Source organism: Rhinolophus hipposideros, assembly GCF_964194185.1.
Source record: "Rhinolophus hipposideros genome assembly, chromosome: 20".
Classification (NCBI taxonomy): Eukaryota; Metazoa; Chordata; class Mammalia; order Chiroptera; family Rhinolophidae; genus Rhinolophus; species Rhinolophus hipposideros.
Window position 1 is genome coordinate 39876505 of NC_138066.1, and position 23867 is coordinate 39900371.

The 23867-nt window shown below is 40.2% G+C and overlaps 1 protein-coding gene across 2 annotated transcripts in view; it reads left to right on the forward strand.

Annotated features, from left to right (window-relative positions):
- The window catches only part of EFCAB3 (EF-hand calcium binding domain 3), a 110443-nt gene extending 87572 nt beyond the window's left edge, over window positions 1-22871 (forward strand). The window contains exons 27-33 of one of the 2 annotated variants that reach the window (XM_081028221.1): window positions 4862-5005; window positions 6092-6163; window positions 7252-7372; window positions 15002-15198; window positions 15556-15740; window positions 19747-19869; window positions 22401-22871. In XM_081028221.1, the coding sequence (XP_080884347.1) occupies window positions 4862-5005; window positions 6092-6163; window positions 7252-7372; window positions 15002-15198; window positions 15556-15740; window positions 19747-19869; window positions 22401-22727 (1169 nt within the window). In that variant the 3' untranslated portion in view covers window positions 22728-22871. The remainder of the gene's footprint in view (window positions 1-4861; window positions 5006-6091; window positions 6164-7251; window positions 7373-15001; window positions 15199-15555; window positions 15741-19746; window positions 19870-22400) is intronic. The other variant, XM_081028222.1, reaches the window with a different exon arrangement.
- Window positions 22872-23867: the final 996 nt, after the last annotated feature.

Below are 23867 nucleotides of genomic sequence, written 5' to 3' on the forward strand. Positions count from 1 at the left end.
TTTTTATTCAAAGAAGAACTTGTGGTAGACAAAGAAAAAAGAAAAGGAAAAAAATAAAACAAAAAAAAGAAACAAAAGAAAAACAAGGAAGAACCTGTGGGTGTGGAAAAGAACAAATGCAAGGTCAAAAAGAAATCACGTAATGGCGCAGCATAATCACAAGTAAAGTTCCACGATTTCTCATAGAAAAATAAATTACAATGATAAAATGAGCTACACTGGCTGCAGCTCATTAATCCAAACAATACATACTTATTTAAAGCCAACAGCGGACTAGGCATGGAATAGACAAGACGGACATGGTCCCTGTCCTGATAGGAGGTCTTATAAAATAGAATTAAACCATGAATTTGTTGATTGTAACATTTAAATTACAATGTGATACAAGTTATGATAGAGGAAATACAGAGTGTTACAGGAACATAAAAGAAAGTCTCCTCACTTAGTCTTGTCAGGTTAGGAGAGGAATCCCAGAAAAGATTGAATAATGAGGGGTAAATCAATCAGAGACCTCAGAGGGGAGTATTCTGGGCAGAACAAGTGGAATCTGCAAAGGCCTAGAGAACAGGGAAAGCATGACACACTAGAAAAACTAAAAGGAAGTGAAACGCAGCTGTGTTTAGGTTCTAGAAGACTAATGCTTCACCCCTCCAACTTTGGAACCAAATGAGAAATTGACCCAGGAGACAGAAAGGAATCAAAGAATCACCTTTATTGCGGAGAAAGCTGGTTTGGAAAACACAAAAGACTGTCAAGATCAAAATTGCATGTTTAATTGTAAAACTGAGCTAACTGCCTTAATAATTAATAACTGTTTATGGCTTTATAAAACTGAGGTTTTTAACTTGCATTAATATACACTGGTGCTTGTTGTAAGGGAACCCAGGATTTAATCAGGTATAGTAAGACATACAGACACAGAAATGACTGTCATGGAGGGAAACTTGTTTTATACTCACAGATCCCTGGAAATAAGGGCACAGCAAACCATGCAGAGCCACACAGGGAAGCACCAGAGTTGGTCAGGAGTCAAAGGGGTGGGGAGGAAGGTGGGTTAAGAGCCTTTACTGTGGTTTCTGCAGGAAGGAATAAGCGAGGCAGGATACGCAGGTTTAGAAATGGCTAGTTCAAATAATTTCAGTAGCCCTGGGGTGTAGGTCTGTCCCTAGTTGTCTGGTACCTGGCCCTGCGGTGATTAGACAGAGGAATAGTGGCCCAGAGTGTAGGAGCCCGAGAAGGTAAGCGGTCGGGAATATGGACTCCGGATTGGTTGGTTTGCCCATGCAAAGGATGCTCAGAGGCAAGTCTTGAACTGTCTCTTAGGACATGGCTAGCTCTGGGAGGGGCAGTCCCTCCAGGATCAGCAAGGCCTCAGATGTCAAAGCGTCAGGTACGGAAACCAGAAAATGTGCTTATTATAGTGCTTAATCCTCACAACTTTCCTAGGAGAGGTTCATTTGTACATTCTACAAGTATTTATTAAACACCTCCAAATCCCCAACAGCTGCTCCCATCCTCGATCTCAATTGATATCCTTGCTTCCTAGTTCTCTATAATCAGAGAATTCTGATTCTGCAATCAGATAGAACTTCCACAGGTTCCCACCTCCATATCTACCTCCTCCCAGCATCTGTACTCACAAACTCTGCCAGCCTCCCTGTTCCACAAATGAACATTGTACTCTTAAGCCAATCTGTCCAGTGTGGGTTAGAACCCATTCCCTCTCTCATATTCAAAGAAATAACCCAAGAAAGTGTCATGTCTCCAACACCAATCTTTTCCCCTCTTTATCATATCATTTCTATGATCATACAAAATTACTGTTATTTCCCTTTAAAAACGTTTTGTGACTGCATTTCCCCCTCCAGCTACCACACAATTTTTTTTGCTCCTCTTTGCAGGAAAATTCTTCAAAAGAGATGTCACTCGTTCTCAGTCTCTTTAGCTAGGTCCTCCCCTTCTCCTAATTCCTCTTAATGCTAGAGTAGCCCAGAGCTCAATACTTGATCCTCTTCCCTTCCTTATCCCACTCACACATGTAGTGATCTCATCCAGTCACAGGCTTTATCTTTTCTTTATAGTTTTATTATTTTTTTTAAAGGTATCAGTCTCGACATGGCCTCTTCTTTATATCCTTAGTTCTAGTCTTAGGCTTTAAATGCCATCTATATGCCAGCAATTCCTAAATGTGTACGTCCAGCCCAGATTCATACCTAACTGCCTACTCAACATCTCCAATGTATGTCTAGTGGAAACCTCAAACTCAACATGTCAAAACTGAACTCCTGAGGTATTCCTCTTACTCTCTTTGTATTGTGGTAAAATATACATAAAATAAAAATTACAAAATTACAAAAATTACAATGGTACACGTAACCATTTTTAAGTGTACATACAGGTCAGTGACATTAAATATATTCACATTGCTCTGTAACCATCACCACCATCCACCTCCAGAACTTTTTCGTCTTCCCACACTGAGCCTCCATACCCATTGAACTCCCTATGTTTCCCTCACCTCAGCCTCTTACTCCGAAAACTTGCTCTACCCACAACCTTCCCCTCTCAGATGATGATATTCATCCTTCTGCTTGCTCTAGAAAAAACGTCAGCGTCACCACTGACTCTTGTCTTTTACCCTACCTCTGAATCCATCAGGAAATATCACTGGCTCTACCTTTAAAATATATCTAGAAGTCAGTCACTTGTTACCACCTCCGCTGCTCCAACCCTGGTCTGAGGCACTGTTATTGCTCACCCGCGATAGCCCAACCTGATACTAATCTCCCTACTTCTGCCCAGCTCCTAACAAAAGTCTGCTTTTCCAGCAACAGCCACAATTATGTTAAAACACAAGTCAGGTGGGGAAGAGGGAGGAGCTGACCTAAGTAACTGAAGGTGTTTTGACTGGAATGTGTAAAACTGAACACAAAAGGACTCGTACATAAACAGCATGCTCGAGTTTATGAAGTTGTTTCTCATAAGGGTATAGATGAACAATTCTGAAGCTGTTGCACATGCATACTAGGATTACTTAAATAAGTGAATAGATGGTGGGAGCCAGATTTCTCATTGTTGGAGTGGGAAGTGACAGATAAACAAGGGAAGAAGGCTAACGTAAACCAATGGTACTGGATTAAGGTCTGAGACATCAGTGGGAACTCACATTTAGCTGAATATGGATACAGATGGCCAGATCAAGAAGTCATTAGAGATGTATGTGTATACGTGGGTTAGTATGCGTGCGTCTATTTCCTAGCTCTGAAGGAGGCATTAACACCCCCATAGCAACAAACATACCCAGCACCCAGATCCTAACTTCTAATGTCAGCTTCCTATACAAGAACAGAGTTCAGTGGATAAATGGCTGATTCTAGGGCTTGGGCAGGAAATATACAAGATGAACCTGGGACATCTTGGAGTGCCAGAAAGTAAGGAAGTGCTCAAAAAACAAAAGGACAGGAGCCTATCAAAGGGATAAAGAAGCCAACCTGAAAGAGCTTACCACTGCCAAAGCTGGAACAATTGAAGCAAGAAAAATAAATAAAACAGTATTAAATGGTAACTCAAGGTATAAAATAAATATCTCTAAGTCCATACTGATAGAAATAAATGAATAACTGAATATAAAAAAAATGAAGAGATAAATTTCTCTTACAAAAGAATTCCAAATAATGTGTTACCTCCTCCAGGAGGTGGAGCTTAATTCTCCCTGCCCCTGTCCCTAAACCCTCTGTCCCTTGAGTCTGGACTACCCTGGAGTGACTTGCTTCCAAGTAGAATATGGAGGAAGAATATGGAAGAGGAGAGAAGTAACTTTACGGTGGACAAACACTGCTTCGACCATGTAATCACGGTTAACGTCATCCATGGTAAATCATGTTGATAGTACATAACCTTGCTATAATGAGGAAAACGGCACTTCACTTCTGTGGTCTTCCTCCTCCAAACCCATAACCTCAGGCTAACCATGCGGAAAATATCAGAAAAACCCAAATGGAGGGACTTCTACAAAATACCTGAACAATACTCCTCAAAACTGCCCACGTCATCAAAAACAACAAACGTCTGATAAACTGTCATAGAGAAGCTCAAAAGACATGACAATTAAATGTAATATGTAAATTAAATGTAATATGATAATTAATTGTAAAATGGTATCCTGGATGGGATCCTGGAACTGAAAAGGGGCATTAGGGGAAAACAAGTGAAATCGGAATACTATCTGCAGTTTCGTTAATAGTACCACACTGATGTTGGCTTCTTAGATGTGACAGATGGACCATAGGAATGTGAGATGTTAACATTAGGGAAAACTGGGTGAGAGACCTACAGGAACTCTCTGTGTGTCTTCGCAACTATATCTAAAATCAATCTGATATAAAATTTAAAATAAATTTTAAAACATAGCCACACCTACACTCCCATTACCTCTCTGATCTCTCCTACATCTCTTACTCTGCTCCAGCCACGCTCACAGCCTTGAGGTTCCTGGAACATGCCAGGCCCATTCCCCTTAGGGCCTTTACTCTAGTTCTTCCTTCCCAGATATCCACTCCCTCACCACTTTTAAGTCTTTTTGTCATATAAAGTAATATGTTCATAGGTTCCAGTAATTGGGGTAGACATCTTTCAAAGGTCATTTTGCCTCCATGTTTGGTTTTCCACCAGTTAGTTTATTCCAGTTCAAGTCTCATCGAAGGGCACCGTCCTTCTTAAGAAATGTCTATTAAGTACTCACATTGCTGTCAATACTTTTTCAGAACAGTTGATCTCCAATCAACTGTATTGTCTGTCCTAGTTCCATGACACTATGTATTTATTCTTGAATAACCGTCCTAACTTGATTCCATCTCCCCAGCCTTCCAAGACGCCTACAACTTCTTTAACAAGGATAAAACTGGCTCTATTGATTTACATGGAATGATGTGCACGTTAGCTAAATTAGGAATGAATCTTACCAAGCATGATGTCTATAATGAATTAAAATATGCTGATATTGATCGTGAGTACTTTGACTTATCATTTTTATCATAAAATTTTTTATGAATATATATTTTTCTCTCAGGGACTGTATAAACATGAGAAATAAACCTCACTTATTTGCCAATAGTTTCAGTGAGGTATGTGTACAAGTTATGAAATCAATTTAATGCTACAAAATAGACTCTGAAAAATCCTGTGTGGAAACTAAAAGTGACTGTCACATTTCAGTATCAAATTCAGATTATCCGTCATGATGTACATTTTGGAAGTTACCTTGAAATAACAGATACAAAGGCACTGACAATTTCAAAATAATACATTACCAAGGAAACCCAAATTGCTTGTTTCTGTGTGAATCGCAATCTGAGTACAAATCTTCCTTCCATCATTCGAGTCTACCTGTATTGAATTTTAAGTGCCACAACAATTTTGTTGATATTTTTAGTATATGTGCCGCCGAAGCGAGCACAATTTTGTTATTTTTAAAGCATATAGATAATGTTATCTTTGAATATACTGACATAGCAATTAGTAGCCCAAGCTGATATGTTGTGTGAAATATTTATATTCAGCATATTATCTTCTCTCACCTCTCCTTACTCAACTGCCATCAGCATCAGGACCACATGTGAGTCAATATCACCAGTTAATTAAAGAGTGTCACTTGTCTCCACTAACTCTGCCTAATTTTTCTATTCTTTCATTGAAACACGTTCACATGACTAATAGCACGATCCTTTAATTTTAGAGGAAATGGGGTACAAAATGGCTATGTTATAATAATAGAATTATTAGAGGTATGGAGTGGGAAGGGGAGGGTGGATGCCATGCAAAAATGGCAAGTCTGCATGACTGCAGTGGCTGGGAGCCCCTAGTTTGATGTTTACACCCCACTATTGCTTCTGTGGGCTGTGGGTGACTGGTGTAATGGTGCTAAGACCACTTCAAGAAGCCCAGGCCTTACCTGAGCATATCTCCAGCCCTAAAATGCTCTGATTTTAAGTACTGAATGGCCTGTGGTGTTTTAATTTTTATGTTAAATATATATTCTGTTACTTAAAATACATCTTATACCCTTGTTCTGAGTCTTAGATTTCTGTTACAGGAGATGGAAAGGTGAATTTCTCCGACTTCATAACGGTGCTGACAGATAAGAACTGCTTCCTTAAGGCTGTGGGTGAGTAGACACATTACTGAATAGAGGGCAGTTGGGTAGGTGCAATTCACTGCAAAATAAATATTATTCATTTAGGCCTCCAACCAGGAGGCAAATCAGAAATGTGTGCTCTGGAATGTGATTTACTTCTGTACTGCTTCTCCAAAATAATATTTGCTAAGCAAATTGATACAGTTTTAGAAGTGTAACTTATAAGCATCAAGTTCTTCTGTGGGAGATACTACCTTTTGGCCTCTATTGAGAACACTCAGGCAGTGGTGAAGAAAAATTGGTTTTTTAATATTAATTCCTCACCAAGTGCATGTGCTACTTTGGGAGGCACTCCTTTTACACAAGAAAAAAATTGTTTTTAGAAAAGGAAAAATGCTCTCTCTCATGCAAATTTGGGTGTAGATAATTCACTGTTGCCAGAAAATAACTTCCTCACCCTGATGAAGCCTCTGTCCTCAATGCGAGGGCCGGGGAGTCTGCTGGAGGTTAGAGAGCATGTTCTCACCTAAGGGTATAAATGATGGAGAGGTAAGCTTATTAGTCCTCTAATATTTTTATTAGTCCTCTAATGGTTTGTTTATGACTTTAACAGGCTGCCTTGGAAAACCTAATCCTATTCGTATCATGTTTTCTAGGATAAATACATTCCAAATAACAGATACTGTACGTAGTGTTGAAAATACACCCAATCATAGGCTATGAAGTATTCTTAGGATAAGCAGAAGTTACTGCTTCCAGTGCCACTGTAGTAACAAGGATTTGCCTGCAAACCAGAGATATGTTTATCAACTCCTTTACCTACAACAGGACAATAGTCCTTAACATATAATTTATGTTTATGTTAAATGTATTACTATATTTCCTTAGAAGTCATTTAACTAAAAGTATTTTTTAATTCCATGATTATTTTGTCTGTTCAGTAATAAAAATGACCTTTCTACTTTTCTACGATAGAATAGATTTTGAATGTTTTTCTGTAATTCTCTAGTCATCGACTTGGTATTAAAAGTATAAACACAATAAAAAAGACTGTCAGTTTAGTACTTTTTTTTTTTGATAGATGGTTTCAAGAGGCATTTTGAATCTTCCCTTTATAGTTCCAGAAAAGAAGACCTGTTTAGATTTAGCTGGCAACCCAGGGATCCTATTGTTTGAAATCCTATCACAGCTTGTAGAGACTGCAGCCTTACCCAAAAAGGCTATAATGGAAATAGTAAGGTAAGTGACAAAGAAAGGGGCAAAAAACAAGCTTCTCAGAAGCACTGATGAGGATATTAACCAGGCAGTAACCTCTCACTAACATCCTACTTCACGGGGTCTGCTCCAAAACAAAGGAGAGTGTCTGTGGACCAGTGCTCAGTGCCCAATGTGAGACTTGATTCCTTCCTCTCCACAGTGCTGCCTGGCTCTGGAATGACAAGGCTGACCTCAGGCCAGCTCAGGGCCCCACTGAGTGCCTAAAACAGTTAAGAAAGTCCAGCCTCTCCTACCCTAGGCTAGAGAATCCCAGAGGAATAAGATTTTTCCAAGGATGATTTTGTGTGGGTTTGGCTATCTAGTTTGAATACAAGATCCTCCCATTCATGCTGGAACTACCAGGGGCTTTCAAGAGGTCCTCTGACTCTGGGATGAGGTACAGCAAAGTCAGACCTCCCAAAGTAGCCTTCGGACTGGAGCAGAGCCAGAAGTAGAATGAGAATAAAGGATGAGGAAACATTCTCGCACTCAAACATGTTTATTCCAGCAAACATCACTAAAGAAAAATTTCTTCAATCCATGTTTATCATTGTAATACAGAAATTAAATGTTGCCATTCTCAATCTTTTCAACTCATACTTTCAAAGCATTCTGCTGTCCCACTTAGACTTAAAAATACAGAATACCATCAATAATGTAAAAATATCCTCTGTTCCTCAGTGGGAAATCTCTTTACATCTCCTACACCTCTGTCAGATGTGGAACAGGGGTTACACAACATTCTACTCTTCATTCCAATTCAAACGTGTTTATTAAGTGCCTGCTATTGGTACACAAATTTGGCACATTGTTTGACCTCTCAGCCTCAGTTTCCTCATCTATAAAATGGTGATAAGAATAATACCTTATAGGGCAATTGTGGGGATGCCATGTGGTAATGCAGGTGAAATTCTTAGGACATCATAAGAGCTCAATAAATGTGAGCTATTGTTATTATGTAGGAGTAATTGCAATAAGCATTAAACACATATATTATCTATTTTAATCCTCACCTCCTTAATGAGTATGTACTATTATCCCCACTTTACACATGAATAAAACTGAAGTCCACAGGTCAGTTAAGTAACTCACCCAAGCAGAAGTGGTACCTAGATTTAGCACAGTCTGATTCCAGAACCCATGCTCTTATCCACCTCCCTCTACTGCCCCTCACACCCAGTAAGTACTCAGGAAATGTTAGCTGATGTTGGTGGTTTTATTGTTATTATGCTTGTGGTTGTTACTTATATACCTGTTCCTAAGGAGATCAAAAGCATTTAATATATAGCATTTAAGGAGCTTAAAATAAATGGAGAGAAAAGCCATAAATATGTAGATAACTAAATTAAAATGCAGAGTAAAATAATGCAAAATATATACATATTACACAATTAACTGTCAAATGAGTGGCCAAGATCATTCATTAGTTTCCTGAGAAAGTGGGTCATGGGCTGGATAATGGTAGAATTTGGTAGATATTCCTATAATTGATTACACTATTTATTGAGCATTTCCCAAGTGCAAAGTTCTGAACAAGCACTTCACATACATTAGCTTTTCCCTAGATCACTGTCTCCTAGCTGGACTCCCTGCTTGCACTTTTGTATCCTAACCTTTGCCCGTCCCACAGTCCATTCTCAACATGCCGTCTGCCTACCCGACTCCTTGACTCCCACAGCACCAATGATCCTTTTAAACATTGTTAGGTCATGTCACTCCTGTCCTCAAAACCTTCAAAACCCTCCTATTTCCCTCAGAGTACAAGCCAAGTCTTTACATAATTTATTGGCCTTCTATGTGATCTGCACTCACCTGTGACCTCTTTGACTTCATCTTCCGTTACTCTGCTGGAGCCATGCTGGCCTCCTTGCTGTTCCTTCAATGTACCAGACATGTTCCCACCTCAAGGCCTTTGCACTTGCTGTTCCCTCTATCTGGAACACTATTTTCCCTGATATCCACGTGACTCACTATCTCACCACCTTCAGGTCTTTGTTCGTATGTCATCTTCGCAGTATGGTCTTCTCTGACTACCCTAATTTAAATCTGCAACCCGCCTACCACTGTCTGTCTCCCCTTGTCTGCTTTCTTTTTCTTCCCACTATTTATCAGATTTGTACTTCTAATATATTGTATAATTTACTTATTAATTTTGTTTGTTATGTTTTCTCATGCTAGACTATAAGCTCCATGAGAGCAAGGATTATATTTTGTCTGCTTTATTCATTGTTATATTCTCAGTGTCTAGAAAAATGCCTGGGATATACTAGGTACTCAGCGACTATTTGTTGAATTATCTCATTTAATCCCTACTTCAACACTGTGTTCCAATATACTATTTACCGGCAAGGTGAACGAGGCACAGGGAAGGTCAGGTTGTATATCCGGCCCAGATCCTCAGCTAGTGGAGTCTCCATCTTCCTACTGTGTAGTCCCGTAGGTACCTCACACCCAAAATGCCAAAACCTAATTCATCTCCTTCTCCCACCCCAATTTCAACAAGTTCTTCCCCTTGGGTTCCTAATCTCAGTGAATGGCTCCAGCATCTCCCTGTTTTTATCTAATTGCCCGAGCCAAAGGCCTAGTGTCATCCTCAGCTACTGCTGCTCTCTCACTCCCCACATCCAACCAATCATGACATCCTGTCTATTTCACCTCAAATACATGTACTTCTCTCTGTCCCCACAGAAACTCCCCTACTGCAGGTCATGATTTCTCACACTTGGATTACTGCAGTATCTCCCTACTTTGTCTCTCTGCCTCCATTCTTGCCATCTCCACCTATTTTCCACATTGCCTCCAGAATAATCTAGCATTCAGTTATAAAATATCTATTGAATGCCTGCAATACCAAGTACAAATCTAGTCCTATCATTTACCTGCTAAAATCCCTATAAAGGCCTCTCGTGACCCTCTGAAAAAGTTCCAACGTAACATGGTATTTTCAAGGTCCTTGATGATATATCTTTGCTTAACTCAAGTCTCACCTCTTGTAACTTCCCCTATCACATCCTATCCCAAATTTGGTTCCAGTCCTCAAATACTCCATGCTCCCTAAACTCCAAGTATTTGCCTAAAATATTCTCTCCCCTGTTGTATCAGTTTCCTAGGGCTGCCAGAAAAAATGACAAGGTTGGTGGCTTAAAACAACAGAAATATTCTCTCACAGTCTGGAGGCCAGAAGTCTTAAATCGGGGTGTCAGCAGAGCCGTGCTCCCTCCTACAGATCTAGAGGAGATGCTTCCTTGCCTCTTTCAGCTCTGGTGGCTCCTAGCATTCCTGGGTTTGTGGCAGCGTCACTCCTATCTCTGCCTCCATTTTCACATGACCTTCTTCCCGGTGTGTCTCAGACCTCCCTCTCCTTTCTTTATAATGACACCAATCACTGGTTTTAGAGCCCGCCCTAAATCCAGTATGATCTCATCTCAGATGTATTTAATTACATCTGCAAAGACCCTATTTCCAAATAAGGCCATGTTTAGGAGTGGGGGGGTGGTGAGGACTTAAACCTATTGTTTTTGGGAAATACAATTCAACCCAATATTTCTATCTATGTTTAGACAACTCCTCCTTATCCTTTAGCAACCAATTAGGAGTCACTGCCTCTCAGAGGCCTTCTCTGACCCCCAAGTCTGGGTCAGGTTCCCTTTCTAAATGTTTCTCTTTCCTTATACAGCACATTATGCTGTTGAAATGACATGTTTAACTGGCAGTCTTTTTGCATTCAATTGTGAGCTCTGGAAGGACAGGGACTGTCAGGCTTAGTCATCATTATTTTCCCAGCACCCCACAGAAAGAGTGGAACATACGAAGCACTTAATAGTTATTAAATTTATTTTCCAAGGTCATACAGCTTTTCAGCATCTAATTCAGTAGTCCAACAAGAGAATGCTTGAGGAAAAGATTTACAAAACAGACTGCATTTGATATTACAGAACAATGAGCAGGCAATTCGGCTAGAACATGATGTTTGTGAAGAGAGACAGTAGAAGATGAAGTTGGAAATGTGGACTGGATCCAGATTACAGAAAATCTACTCTAAGGTTTCCTCTGAGCAGTGAGGAGCCGTTGAAGATGCTGGAGGCGAGGAGCAGTGAGGAAGAAAGGATTTGTTAAAGGGGTGAAGGAAGTTTAACCTGAAAGTGGTAGGTAGAAAAGTCTGTTACAAAGACAGACTGATGGCCAAATGAGGATATGAGAGAGAGAGCTCTGGCAAGAGGAGAAGGAGCTTGGAAAGTAGAGGAAGCAAAGGAAGCCCACAAAACCCAGTATCTGAGGTGTTAAGGTAAAGCAGAAAAGGGTGACTCAAGATAAACAGCAGAACCCCTAGCCTGCACGCCATTAGAGACTAAGGACCACCCCCTCAAATAAAGATGAATGGCAGCATTTGAGTCTAAATGACTAGGAACTAACAAATAAGGTGATAGTAGAGTGGGGTGGGGAAAAGGGGAAGATTTTTAGACAAGTAATATTTGAAACGAGAGTAGGGCAGCTAATGAGAAATGTCCCACAATAAGCTTGAAATGTGGACGTAAAACATAAAAGAAAAATTGGGATGAAGATATAGGCTTAGAAACTTAATATGAAGGAAATAAGCCATGAATCTGAATAAAATAATGAAAGAGAAGGAAGGGAGGGAGACAGAGAAAAGAACAGAGGACTCAGCACTGAACCATAAGGAATTCCCATATTTATGGAATGGAAAGAAAAAGAGGAATTAACAAACAAACAGTAGTAGTGACGAACCAGAATAGTGTGGAATTGAGAAGCCAGGGCCACAGCGAAATTTTTTTTAAAAGGATAGACTTTCCACCAGTATTAAATGCTAAAGTGAGTCCAGGTAAAATGAGGACTGAGTGGATAGAATTAGATTTGGTAGTTAAGAAATCATAAGTGATCTCCAGTTCCAAAAGGATGGTGGGAGGAAAGCCAAATTCTAGAGGGTTTAAAAATAGCAGTTAGGTTAAACATATGAGAATAAATGCTTTTACCTCGTCTCCCTTCTGAAGAGAGATTGTTTGGACTCAAACATAACTGAGGATGAGGGTGTCCTAAGAAAGATGGGATTACATGGAAGTCCACTTACTGAATGGTGAGACCCCCACCAGCCACCTTCCCCTCCCCTAGGACTCCACTTCGGGGAAATTGACTAGCCCAAGAGAAAAAACCCACAGATATTTGCAGTTAAAAGGTCCCTTAATGAAACAAGGCTCCAACCAGTTACCTGACAGTGAAGTTCCCACTCAGTAAGACCCACCACCCCAGAGAGCTTGCACTTGGCCTCAAAGCGTGCTTACTCTCACTCTTCAATATGACAGACATCCAAAGATCAAGAGATATTTAAGGAAAACCTGTGTTATTAGAGAAAGACTAAAACAGGAGGGAAGGAGGGGAAAGAGCAAGAGAGGGAGGGAGAGGAAAGCATCAGTTATAAATATAACCTGGTATATAATCATCAAGCAAGGAGTTTAGTTTCGGGGAAGGGGGACGCTATAGAGCAGCAGTTCTCAAACTTGAGCACACATCAGGATGACCTGGAGCGACTTTTAAAACACATTGCTGAGCCCCAGGGTGTCTGATTCAGTAGGTCTGTGTGAGGACCAAGAATTTGTATTTCTAGCAAGTTCCCTCCCGAGGCTGCTGGTTTGAGGACCACATGCAGAGCCATAGAGTATGCAGAGAATACTTTAAGGGAAAGGAAAGGTGAGCCTTGAAGGACCTGGTAGGAATTAAATTACACTAAAAGAAATGAGCATTGTTGAATAACTATCGTGTACCCCTGCAACTAATATAATATTGTATGTTAGCTATATTTTTAATAAAAATCTTAAAAAATAAAGAAATGACCTATCAAGCCATGCAAAAACATGGAGGAAACTTAAATGCATATTACTAAGTGAAAGAAACCAGTCTAAGGCTACATACTGTATGATTCCAACTATAAGACCTTCTGGAAAGATTATGAAGACAGTAAAAAGATCAGTGGTTGCCCAAGGTTAGAGGAAGGGAGGGATAAATAGGCAGAGCACAGAGGATTTGTAGCAGTGAAATTACTCTGTAGATACTTGTCATTATACATAGACTGTATTATGTATTATACATAGAGTTATATCAAAATATAACGTGCAACACCATATAATGCACACCACCAAAAGTGAACTCTAAAGTAAATTATGAACTTTGGGTGACAATGATGTGTCAATGTAGGTTCATCAATTACAATAAATGTACTCTTCTGGTGGGAGATGATGATAATGAGGGAGGCTCTGTGTGGGGAGGGGGGAGGGGCAGAGGTTGGTGGAAACTCTCTGTAGTTTCCACTCTATTTTGCTATGAACCTAAAGGGCTCTAAAAAATAAAGTCTATTTAAAAAATTTTAAAAAAAAGAAATGAGCATTACATTATTTTCAGCGGTGAGTGAGAACATTACGATGGTTGGGTTCAAGGCTAGTGAAGGACGTATCTGCTTATAAACCAGACTCCAATCAGAACAGTATCAGCGTATCTCCTAGCCAACCTGCTGCAGCTCCAACATTTAGAGAGTTCTTTCCCTCTTCCTGAGAGGAAAAGAAAGGTTGCCTGTCACCATCCTAGAGAGAAGTGAAGCTTCTTGTTGCTGTAATAGAAATAAACCTGCCTGCATAATAATGAGAAGCAAGGTTCTGCATCTGGTTCTCTGGGACAGCAAGAAAAGACCCTCCTTTGCTTGGCATACTGGGAAGTGAGGTCTTCTACCTTGGCCCTGAGGCCCCCATTACAGCAAAGCACTGAGAAACAAGTCCTTCCACCGCAACACAGCTACAAAGAGAAGTCCACTGTCCCAGCAGCGAGGAGGAATCTGACCTGTCATTGATATTTAAAGCGTGCATGTTTGTAAATCAGATGTTTATACTTGTGGGGATGTTTGTACTGTGAATTAGAATCCCTTACCATATATAACTGCTGTGCTTATTCTTGAAGAATTTATATCTAAAATACATAGTAACATATCTCCTAGATCTGTTCATATACTCGTATATGTGCATGCGCAGGCATGCACACACACCCACACACCCACCCATACACAGATTGCAAAGAATAGCAATCAATCAATAGTGATTTACTGTGGATAGTATGATTATTGGTAATATTTTCTTCTTTATAATTTTCTATATGTTCCAAATTCTCTGCAATGAGCATTTCTTTTAATTTAAAAAAAAAGTTGAATTTTAAAACCTAACACAAAGTAGTATAATAATAGGTATGATTAATATTTGTATTCAAGCTGGTACCACTTAAGGGCTTGTCAAAGATCATAATTGATAGGTATTTTTCTAGACAAGCCTGGGAGGTCTTGGGGTCTTGGGAATGAGGAAGTAAGCCAAAGCCCAAAGACTAGATATACTTTAATAGTCAAATGGCCTGTGGCAATTATCATAGATGTTCTGTAAAAGTCACAGAAACAGGGACTCAATAAATAATAGTGATGAATATGCAAATTAAATTTAAAATAAATTTATTCAGTATGTATAACTTGCAAGTTGACTTTTTTTTTTTCTATTTGTCTATCAGGCACTTTTTGAGTAGAACTATAGTACTTTTTATCCATTTCTGGGTTGTTGTTTTTTTTAGCTATTTCCGAAGACAATTCCAGGAAACTACCTCGGAAATATTGAGGAGTCCCTATGCTCTGGGTTATGGAAAAAGGAGATTTAGCAGGCCAGACATATGTACACCTCTGAGCTCAAGCACGGATGCCTTTGCTAATGCCGCCCGGATTGCAATAATGAGAGAAAAGGATTTATATAAATTTCTTGAAGAGCTCAAGAGTAAGAGCCATTTGTCCTTTCCCCACTGTTGTAAAGGATTTATTTGTGTATTACTGGTCAGAAATAAATAGTAGAGGCCACATGCTGTAAGAGCAGGAGCCTGGCCTGTTCTGAGTGACTGGTCTCTGTCACCCAGATCTCATTTCAAAGCAAATGTAAATATTACCTGAATCCTCAGACACCTAAATGAAGCTGAGAGTCTATGGAGGGTGCAGGGTGGGCACAAGGGAGTGAAGAAAGGGGGTCAAGGCACTGAGGGGAAGAATGGACAAAGAGCAACGTGGGCACCACATGTATGTCTTTCATGTGAATTTCTTCTTGTATTATTTATGATACCTTTTTTTTTTATATTTTTAGGATGCAATCCTCCTTCAGAAAACCCATATTCAAAAATACCCATCTTTCCACTGTTTCCTAATGTGGATGGGGTGGTGATGGGAAAGCCATTCAAAGACACACAGAAATTAGAAATGCTAAGGAGAAAGGAACCTCTGAATTTCTTTGAGAACTATTTTTTCCAAAAAAGAGATTGGAAAACACAGGTGAGATTTAGATTATGTCACATCAGTTAATTTAAATACTTAGGTGTTTAAATTCTAACTTGGGACTAGTAACATGCTTTTTAATGACAAATATTTTTAGTCATTATATTTCAAATCAGATTCCATAGACATATTCCTATTTAAACCCAGGTATAAATATTTCATTTAATTTCAACAAATAGTTCATCTTACTGAAAAATACAATCCTAGGTTTGAGGTTGTGTGTGGGGCGGGGGATGTAAGAATAATAATAAAAAGGCTCTCAGGTCCTACCTCCAACTGCTCTCCCATCAACTCAGGAACCAGAAGTTGCATACTGGTCTCCTTTAACTGTCTCTAGATCATCGTCGGGCCAGACACCATGGGATGAGAGGACCAGGTCCACAACCCAATGGAGCAATTTGTGATGGGGGACCATCCTGCCCTTGGACTAGAACCCCATTTATAGTCCCAGCTGCACCTTCTGACCCTACTTCAAGCTCTGTTGCCTCTAATCTATTTGCCCCCCTCCCAAGAGATACTTTATCATCATGAGTTTCAAGGTCCCAGGCAAGTAAGCTTCTGGACATTCTCTCAGGAAGCTGTTACCCCAGGTTTGTCACAGTCCTCCTAGCCTGAGAAACAAGATCAAGATTTGACTGGAGACCAGTCCCCCCTGTGAGGAATCTCTGGGTTCCAGAGGCCCATGTGTCATTCACATCCCTATGAAACCCCTAGAGGGTCCCTCCAGGCATAGGAGTTAAGAGTCCAGATGCTGGAGGAGGGAGGAAAAATGGAGAGTTGCTAATCAATGGGCATAAAGTCTCAGTTATGCAAGATGAATAAATTCTAGAGATCTGCTGGACAACATTGTGCATATAGTTAACAATACTGTATTGTACACCAAAAAATATGTTAAGAGGGTAGATCTGCATTTACAGCCTGAGTACAGATGGTGCTCTGTAGAGGGCACATTCATTGTCAGTACTTTGTGATGGCTTGGGAAGTTTAGGTGAGAATGGATTTGGCTCCTCTCTACCCTCCTTATCTATTCCCCATATAAACAATCTTCCAGTCTATACTTCTCTTAAGAGTTCTTACCAGAATAAAACAAATAAAAAAAATAAAGTCCCAGAGAAGTATCAATATCACAAATGACTACCACTTAAGACTTTGTCTTTATCTCTCGTGATAAACTCACACCCACAGGCAAATATCACTGACAAGATGGAAATAAGACATTTATACCCTGTTAAACTTATTTCCTAACATTAAACCCTCCACCTGTGGTATTTATCTATTTATTGTCAAGTTCTCCAACTAGAATATAAGGATTCTAATTTTTAAAATAACTTTCAGATATATGTTCTTTAAGGGAGACACACCTAAAATATGGTACAGAAAGCTTTAAAGGGACAGAAAAAGCTATATCAGGCAAATACAAATCAAAATAAGCTTGAATTGATATATTAGTATGGGGAAAGTAAAATTTAAGGAAACCATAACTGAAGATAAAGATGATAAAGATGCTATTAAACATTTTAAAAAGTCATCAGGAAGATATAACTATCCTGGACCTGTGTGCACCTATCAAATTGACAGATAAAGTGATAATTAACAGAAATATAAGAATTAACTTTAGACTTTTTAAGTCATTATACATGCCTTAAAATTTCTTTTTTATCCAATGTAAGCATAATTGCTAAATGAATAGGCAAATCCATAATCACTGGGAGATTTTTATCATGCATTTCCAGAAAATAATAAAGCAGATCAAAACACGGAAATCAACTTTTCTTACAAAAAATTTAATGGTTAAGGAAGAGAGAGGTGTGGAATTATAGCTTGATGTAGAAATCAGAGTCTAGAAAAAAATTGCTTCAGGACATGGGTGAATTGAGCACCTTTGTAGCCAGAAGGAAGGACCCTTATAAAGCTGTGTTCCTCAATCTTGGCTGCATAATAGAATCACCATGGGAACGCTTTTAAAAACTACCTCATGCCCAGGCCACAACCTGGTCCTATTAAACCAGATCTCTGGGAATGGGGCCCACACCTAAGTATTTTCTAAAGTTCCAACACGTACCCAAAGCTGGAAACCACTGTTCAAGGAAAAGATTAACTGAGTAGGAGAGGAGCAGGACTGGCTACATAATTTGCAGAGGCCAGTGCAAAATAAAAATGTAGGCTCCTGGTCCAAAAATAATTACTGATATAAAGACAGCAACCGTGGAACATTAAACCAAATTCAGAGCCCTTCTAAGTCCGAGGTCCTGTGTAACTGCATAGATCACACGCCCATGAAACTGGCCCTGGAAAGAGAAAAATTAAAGGAATAATGTCCAAGAGGGAAATAAAGATACAGGGGGAGACTTTGGCCTTGAAAAATCAGGAAAACCTCATATATAAGAGGGAAGGAGGAAAACACAGGTTAAAGGATGGAGAAATGCCAAGGTGAATTAACTCTTCTCTAACCATCCCTTGTGGGAGTCAAACCGGCAACCCTATGGTTGAGAGGACGCATTCCAACCAACTGAGCCATCCAGGAGCTCAGCAGCAACTCAGCTCAAGGTGCTATGTTCAATTTTAGTTGCAGGGGGCGCTGCCCACCATCCCTTGCGGGACTCGAGGAATCAAACTGGCAACCTTGTGGTTGAGAGCCCACTGGCCCATGTGGGAATCGAACCGGCAGCCTTCGGAGTTAGGAGCATGGAGCTCTAACTGCCTGCCCACCATCCATAACAAGGGATGGTTAAAGAAGAGTTAATTCATATTAGATAGCCTTGAAGTGCCAAGATCATTAGCTGAGGGAGTTAGAAGGTCTGGTTTCCCCGCAGTCACTGTGAAGACTAAGAAAGCTGCCAGTGAATGAAGAAAAGTAATGTCACATGTGTGGTGTCAGATGGGGGCTATCACTTTATAAGGTATATCATGTATAATCATTGTGTTGTACATCTGAAACTAACATAACATTATATGTCAATTGTAATTGAACATTTTAAAAATATATTTTTTAAAGTAATGTCAAATAGGGCCAGCCCGGCTCAGACAGTTAGAGCTCCGTGCTCCTAACTCCGAAGGCTGCCGGTTCGATTCCCACATGGGCCAGTGGGCTCTCAACCACAAGGTTGCTAGTTCAATTCCTCGAGTCCCGCAAGGGATGGTGGGCAGCGCCCCCTGCAACTAAAATTGAACACAGCTCCTTGAGCTGAACTGCCGCTGAGCTCCGGGATGGTTCAGTTGGTTGGAATGCGTCCTCTCAACCACAAGATTGCCAGTTCAACTCCCACAAGGGATGGTGGGCTGTGCCCCCTGCAACTAGAAAACGGCAACTGGACCTGGAGCTGAGCTGCACCCTCCACAACTAAGACTGAAAGGACAACAACTTGAAGCTGAACGGCACCCTCTACAACTAAGATTGAAAGGACAACAACTTGACTTGGAAAAAAAGGCCTGGAAGTACACACTGTTCCCCAATAAAGTCCTGTTCCCCTTCCCCAATAAAACCTTTAAAAAAAAAGTAATGTCAAATAATATTGAGGGCCTGGATGAAATTAGGTAATATACATTTTCAAAGAAAGCAATCAGCATATTTACATGATTTCCACCAGCATTGTTCAGCAGCCCAGGAACAGAGAAAACAGATGACACGTTCCCTTGAGAAGCCTGGAAGTAGTATAGATTGCACTCTGTAGAGGGCAGGCGCATTCATTGTCAGCACTTTGTGATGGCTTGGGATATTTGGGAGAGAATGGATCTGGCTCCTCTCTACCCTCCGTATCTATTCCACATATAAACAATCTTCTGGTCTATCCTTCTCATTTTGAAAGAGAATTTGCTAAATGCCCATTTACACAAGGGACAATACCAGGTGCCCCAAAACAACTGACAACTGGTTGAGCAATAATCTTATAAAACATGTGCAAACCCTTTCATAATACAATATACTTCTGTTTATTATGTGTTTGCTGTATATACTATCAAACTAAAATATATCGCTAACCTTCTTTTTTAAATGTGCATAAAGGCAGCAAATATAAAGCCTGTCGATCTTGCCATGAGCTATCCAACTGAAATCCTCACCATTGACCAAATACTCAAGAAAAAGCAGAATTGGACAGTGATTGATGCAGCTGCTATTAAACAGCACGTGAGTTCTCACTGTGGAATCCCTTCCCAGAAAGCGTTGACAAAAATACTTCCACTTCAATACTACAACCATAAAACCAAATTTTTTTCCTGCTCTGTGTCTTTAAAATAAGATCATTTCTCATTTTTACCCATTGTGATGACATTTCTTGCTCTATAATCCAATGGATTCAAATGTTAACTGTTACAGTTCATCTTGCCAATCACCTATGGAGCTATACCCATCATCATTTCTGGGACATTCACTTGTTTTATGCTGGAAATAGCAACTAGTTAAGGTACTAAACCGATAGTCACAGTGAGTGGTGCACTCAGGGAATCAGGGTAAGTGAAAGCAGCAGCTAAAAAAAATAATAAGAATAGTGTAAGTGGGCTTCCTAGGTGCCAGGTGCTGTGCTCTACAAGTTCTCTACAGGTACTAATTCATTTACTCATCACAACAATCCTTGGAGGCAGGCACTGTTATCATTCCTTATCAGATATGCACAGAGAGGTTAGTGACTTGCAAATGCACACAGCTAGGAAGTAATAGAGCCAGAATTATAATGGGCGGCCTGGCTCCAGAATCCACACTTAACTAAAACTCTATGCTGCCTGTCTTCTTTCTTTCCTGACCTCTTAGCGACCTGTGTACTCCACAGAGACAGAATGGGGTGTATTTATCTTATGTCCCGCCTTCTGCAGTTGACACTAGTGATCAAGCTCACCTTGACACTTCCTACTTCCTCGGCCTTTACCACACTGCACCTGTAGCTGTGTCCTTTCCTCTCCTACTTCCTGAGTGTTCATCCCTTAAGTCTTGATATGTCCTAGTTTCCTATTCTCAATCCTATTGCTTTTCTCATACACTCATCCGCTAGTTTGTTCAGTAAATATTTATCCAGTGTTAACAAAATTCTGGGATTAGAAGATACCAGGGAGAAAAAAACACAATTCCTATCCTCAGTGAGCTTAGAGTCAGGGTGGAAGACATAGAGAAGGAAATGAGCAGTAGTGATACGTTGGGATCAGTGGAGCTACGGGTGGTCAGTGCTGCATGCCACAAGAATGCAAAGGAGTGGGCTCCCATCCTGTCTCGTCATGGCACGTATTCACATTGGATTAAATGGAGGCTCCTTACAGCCAGAGGCCTCCAGCCTGGAGCACCAGCTGCCCCAAGCGCTAAGAAGCCTGGGAAGCTCAATACTCCGGCATACCTGTAATCCAGGCACAGCAGAACATTTGGGATCTCTGTATGAAGTGAAGGAAAAGCTAGGATGAGTATTCTTTGGATTATCAATCTACCTTCTTTCAGCTGCCACCTGTATAGTGATAACTCATAAATCTGTCACTAGCCTAGACTTCTTTCCAGTACTTCTCTCTTATCTCACTGACTGCCCGATGAACCTTTTACCTTGCTGTCTCATAGCATATCAAAGTTGACATGTCCACACCAAACTCCTCAAGTTGGCTCTTCCTCAGGGATTCTGTAGCTCAGTTATTGATACCACCATCTACCCAGTTACTGAAACTAGAAGGCCCTGCAGGAGCCATTCGTAACTTACACATTTTCCTCATTCCTCACATCCACCAATCACCAAATGTGGCTACCATCATTCTCCTGTAGATTTTTCATACCTGTCCCCTTTGCTCCATCCTAGCACTACTACCTAAACCGCAGTCCTCATTAGGTCTAGCCTGAATGCCAACCGCCAACCTCATACCCCTACCTCGTAGCTGCTCCCCTCCACTCATTCTACACACAGCTGCTAATGGTCTGACCTGAAAGTCCAGCTGTGTCACTGTCCTACTTAGGAACGAATGCTTCCCCGATGGCAGGGTTTTTCAGCTGTATTTTGTGCTCCACACACTAAGGGATTTATCTCATGTCCATTATTAACAGCGGCTCACTACAGCATGATTCTTCACTGAGGAAAGGGCTCTCCCCAGCCTCGCTGAGACCGAGTCTAAGGGCCCGATCACAGCAGACAGCTCTTTGCCTACCTTGTCTTCATCACTCCCTCCCATTTTAAACTTGACACTGTAGCAACACCAAAGTGCTTGCACGCTCCCCCCACCAACTCCTGGATGATTATTGCCTTTGAGCCTTTGCTTATGCTGCCCTTCTCCCTGGAACACCTTCCCATCACCGCTCACTCCCTCAATGTGGCCAAATCCTTGAGGATCTACTTAGCTCAGCATCTTCTCCCTCCCTGCCCTAGGGTGGACTAAAAGCCACCCTTGGCATTCAGAGTCTATCCAGACTAGTCTATCCTAGTCTATCTCCATCCCACATTTTCTCTTTGTTTTATTGTGTTTTTAATATTCTTATCACATTTCTTATCTCATTATTATTATCTCATTATGGAAAGGAATACATATTCACTGTCCATCAACTTCTAACTCAAAATGTCCCGAAGACATTTTGTAAGTAACTCAGTTACTTTCTAGTAGCCTGGGGACATAAATAACTCTGGGGATCTCTAGAATTGTGGTCCACAAATCCAAGATATTTTAAGGTAACTACTGTATACTTCTGCTCTCTCACTGCAGGTGAAGAGAGCTACAGAGACCTGTAACTTAGGAATTGCCCTTGAGCACCGGAAAGAAATGCTAAACCTCTGGCGGAAGATCCGAGGGGATTTGATCGGAATAGACACTAAAAATGAGTCCTTTTATGACACCTTTTCTACTTATACATGGTCTTGGAATGTTTGCCAAGAATTACTTTCTCCAAAGGACTTAAGGTTATACGATGCCTATGTGAATAGACATTCCTTCCACAACTCTGCATTCTCTTCTTCTTCGGATGTCAGTGAATGTGACATAGAAACAGGAAGAAAAAGAAAACGGAAAGGTTTCAAAGGGTTTCGACAATGAAATTTCTACATTTTCTAAGCAGCTCGTTGCAAACTACTTTTTCACAGATATGAAAGTTATGGTTCCTTGCTTCTGTCTAGTACATTCTTAGCAGCTGGAAATGTTGACATCTTTTGAATTCTGACCAGTAAAAAAGTTTAAGTCAAAATATGGTTTCCCTTTCCTAATTCTTACTAGTAAATAGATCCCTTCTGTTATTTCTCTAGCAACCAGCTGCACAATGTTGCCCCCACCTGGCTCAAAACTGCTGGGAAGGAAGGAGAAACACTGAAAGCACGCACTTAGCACCGCGCAGGGCTGCCCTTGAGAGCTTGTGAAGGACCTCCCAGCCCAGCAATAAGCATCTGAGTTCATGTGACTATAAGTGGCGTTAGGGTTTTTATTATTTGTGAAAGTGGCCACAGGAAGCGGATGACAATGACCTTTCAGTTTCAGGGACTATAATACCATCCCCCAGGGAGTCCTGATTAAATTTGACTGCTCCTAAGGCTCCTTCAGACCAATCTTCACATCACATCTTCAGACCACTCTCTTGGAATACTCTTAAAAATAGCTGATCTCATCCATTACATTTGTTCTTTAATGCATTTAATTAAAAAGCACATGTATAACTACCATTATGTTATAAATTGGGTGGAATATATACATAAAACTTACTATTTTAATCATGTTTAAGTACACATCTATTTTTATTCATTTTAGAAAAAGGAAAAGACATGTTCCATATTGATGGGGACAGTGGCTTGTAAATGTAAAATTATAACATTCCAGGAAAAAGCAATGAAGATAGTGAAGGTTTCCAAAACTGTTTAATGAGAAGTCTTAAAGTAATTTTGTGTTACCTTGAATATTCAAAACCGTCTATTTGCCACTCTTCATAATATTATGACGTTGGGAAAAAGAAATAACTTTATAGATAAGTGACTGTGTTTTCTAACCTAAAGACAAGATTTATGGTTTGACAAAATATTTTTTCTTTTTGGTATGGCTGCAAGTGTAACAAGCAATCTAAGAGATAAAATTTAGATGCCAAATATTAGAATTCCTGGGCTATTTGCTTGGATCAATAGGATAATAAAACAGAATATTTTGAAGTAGACCTGTCCTGGAAAATGTACAGTAATACAATATTTCTATTAA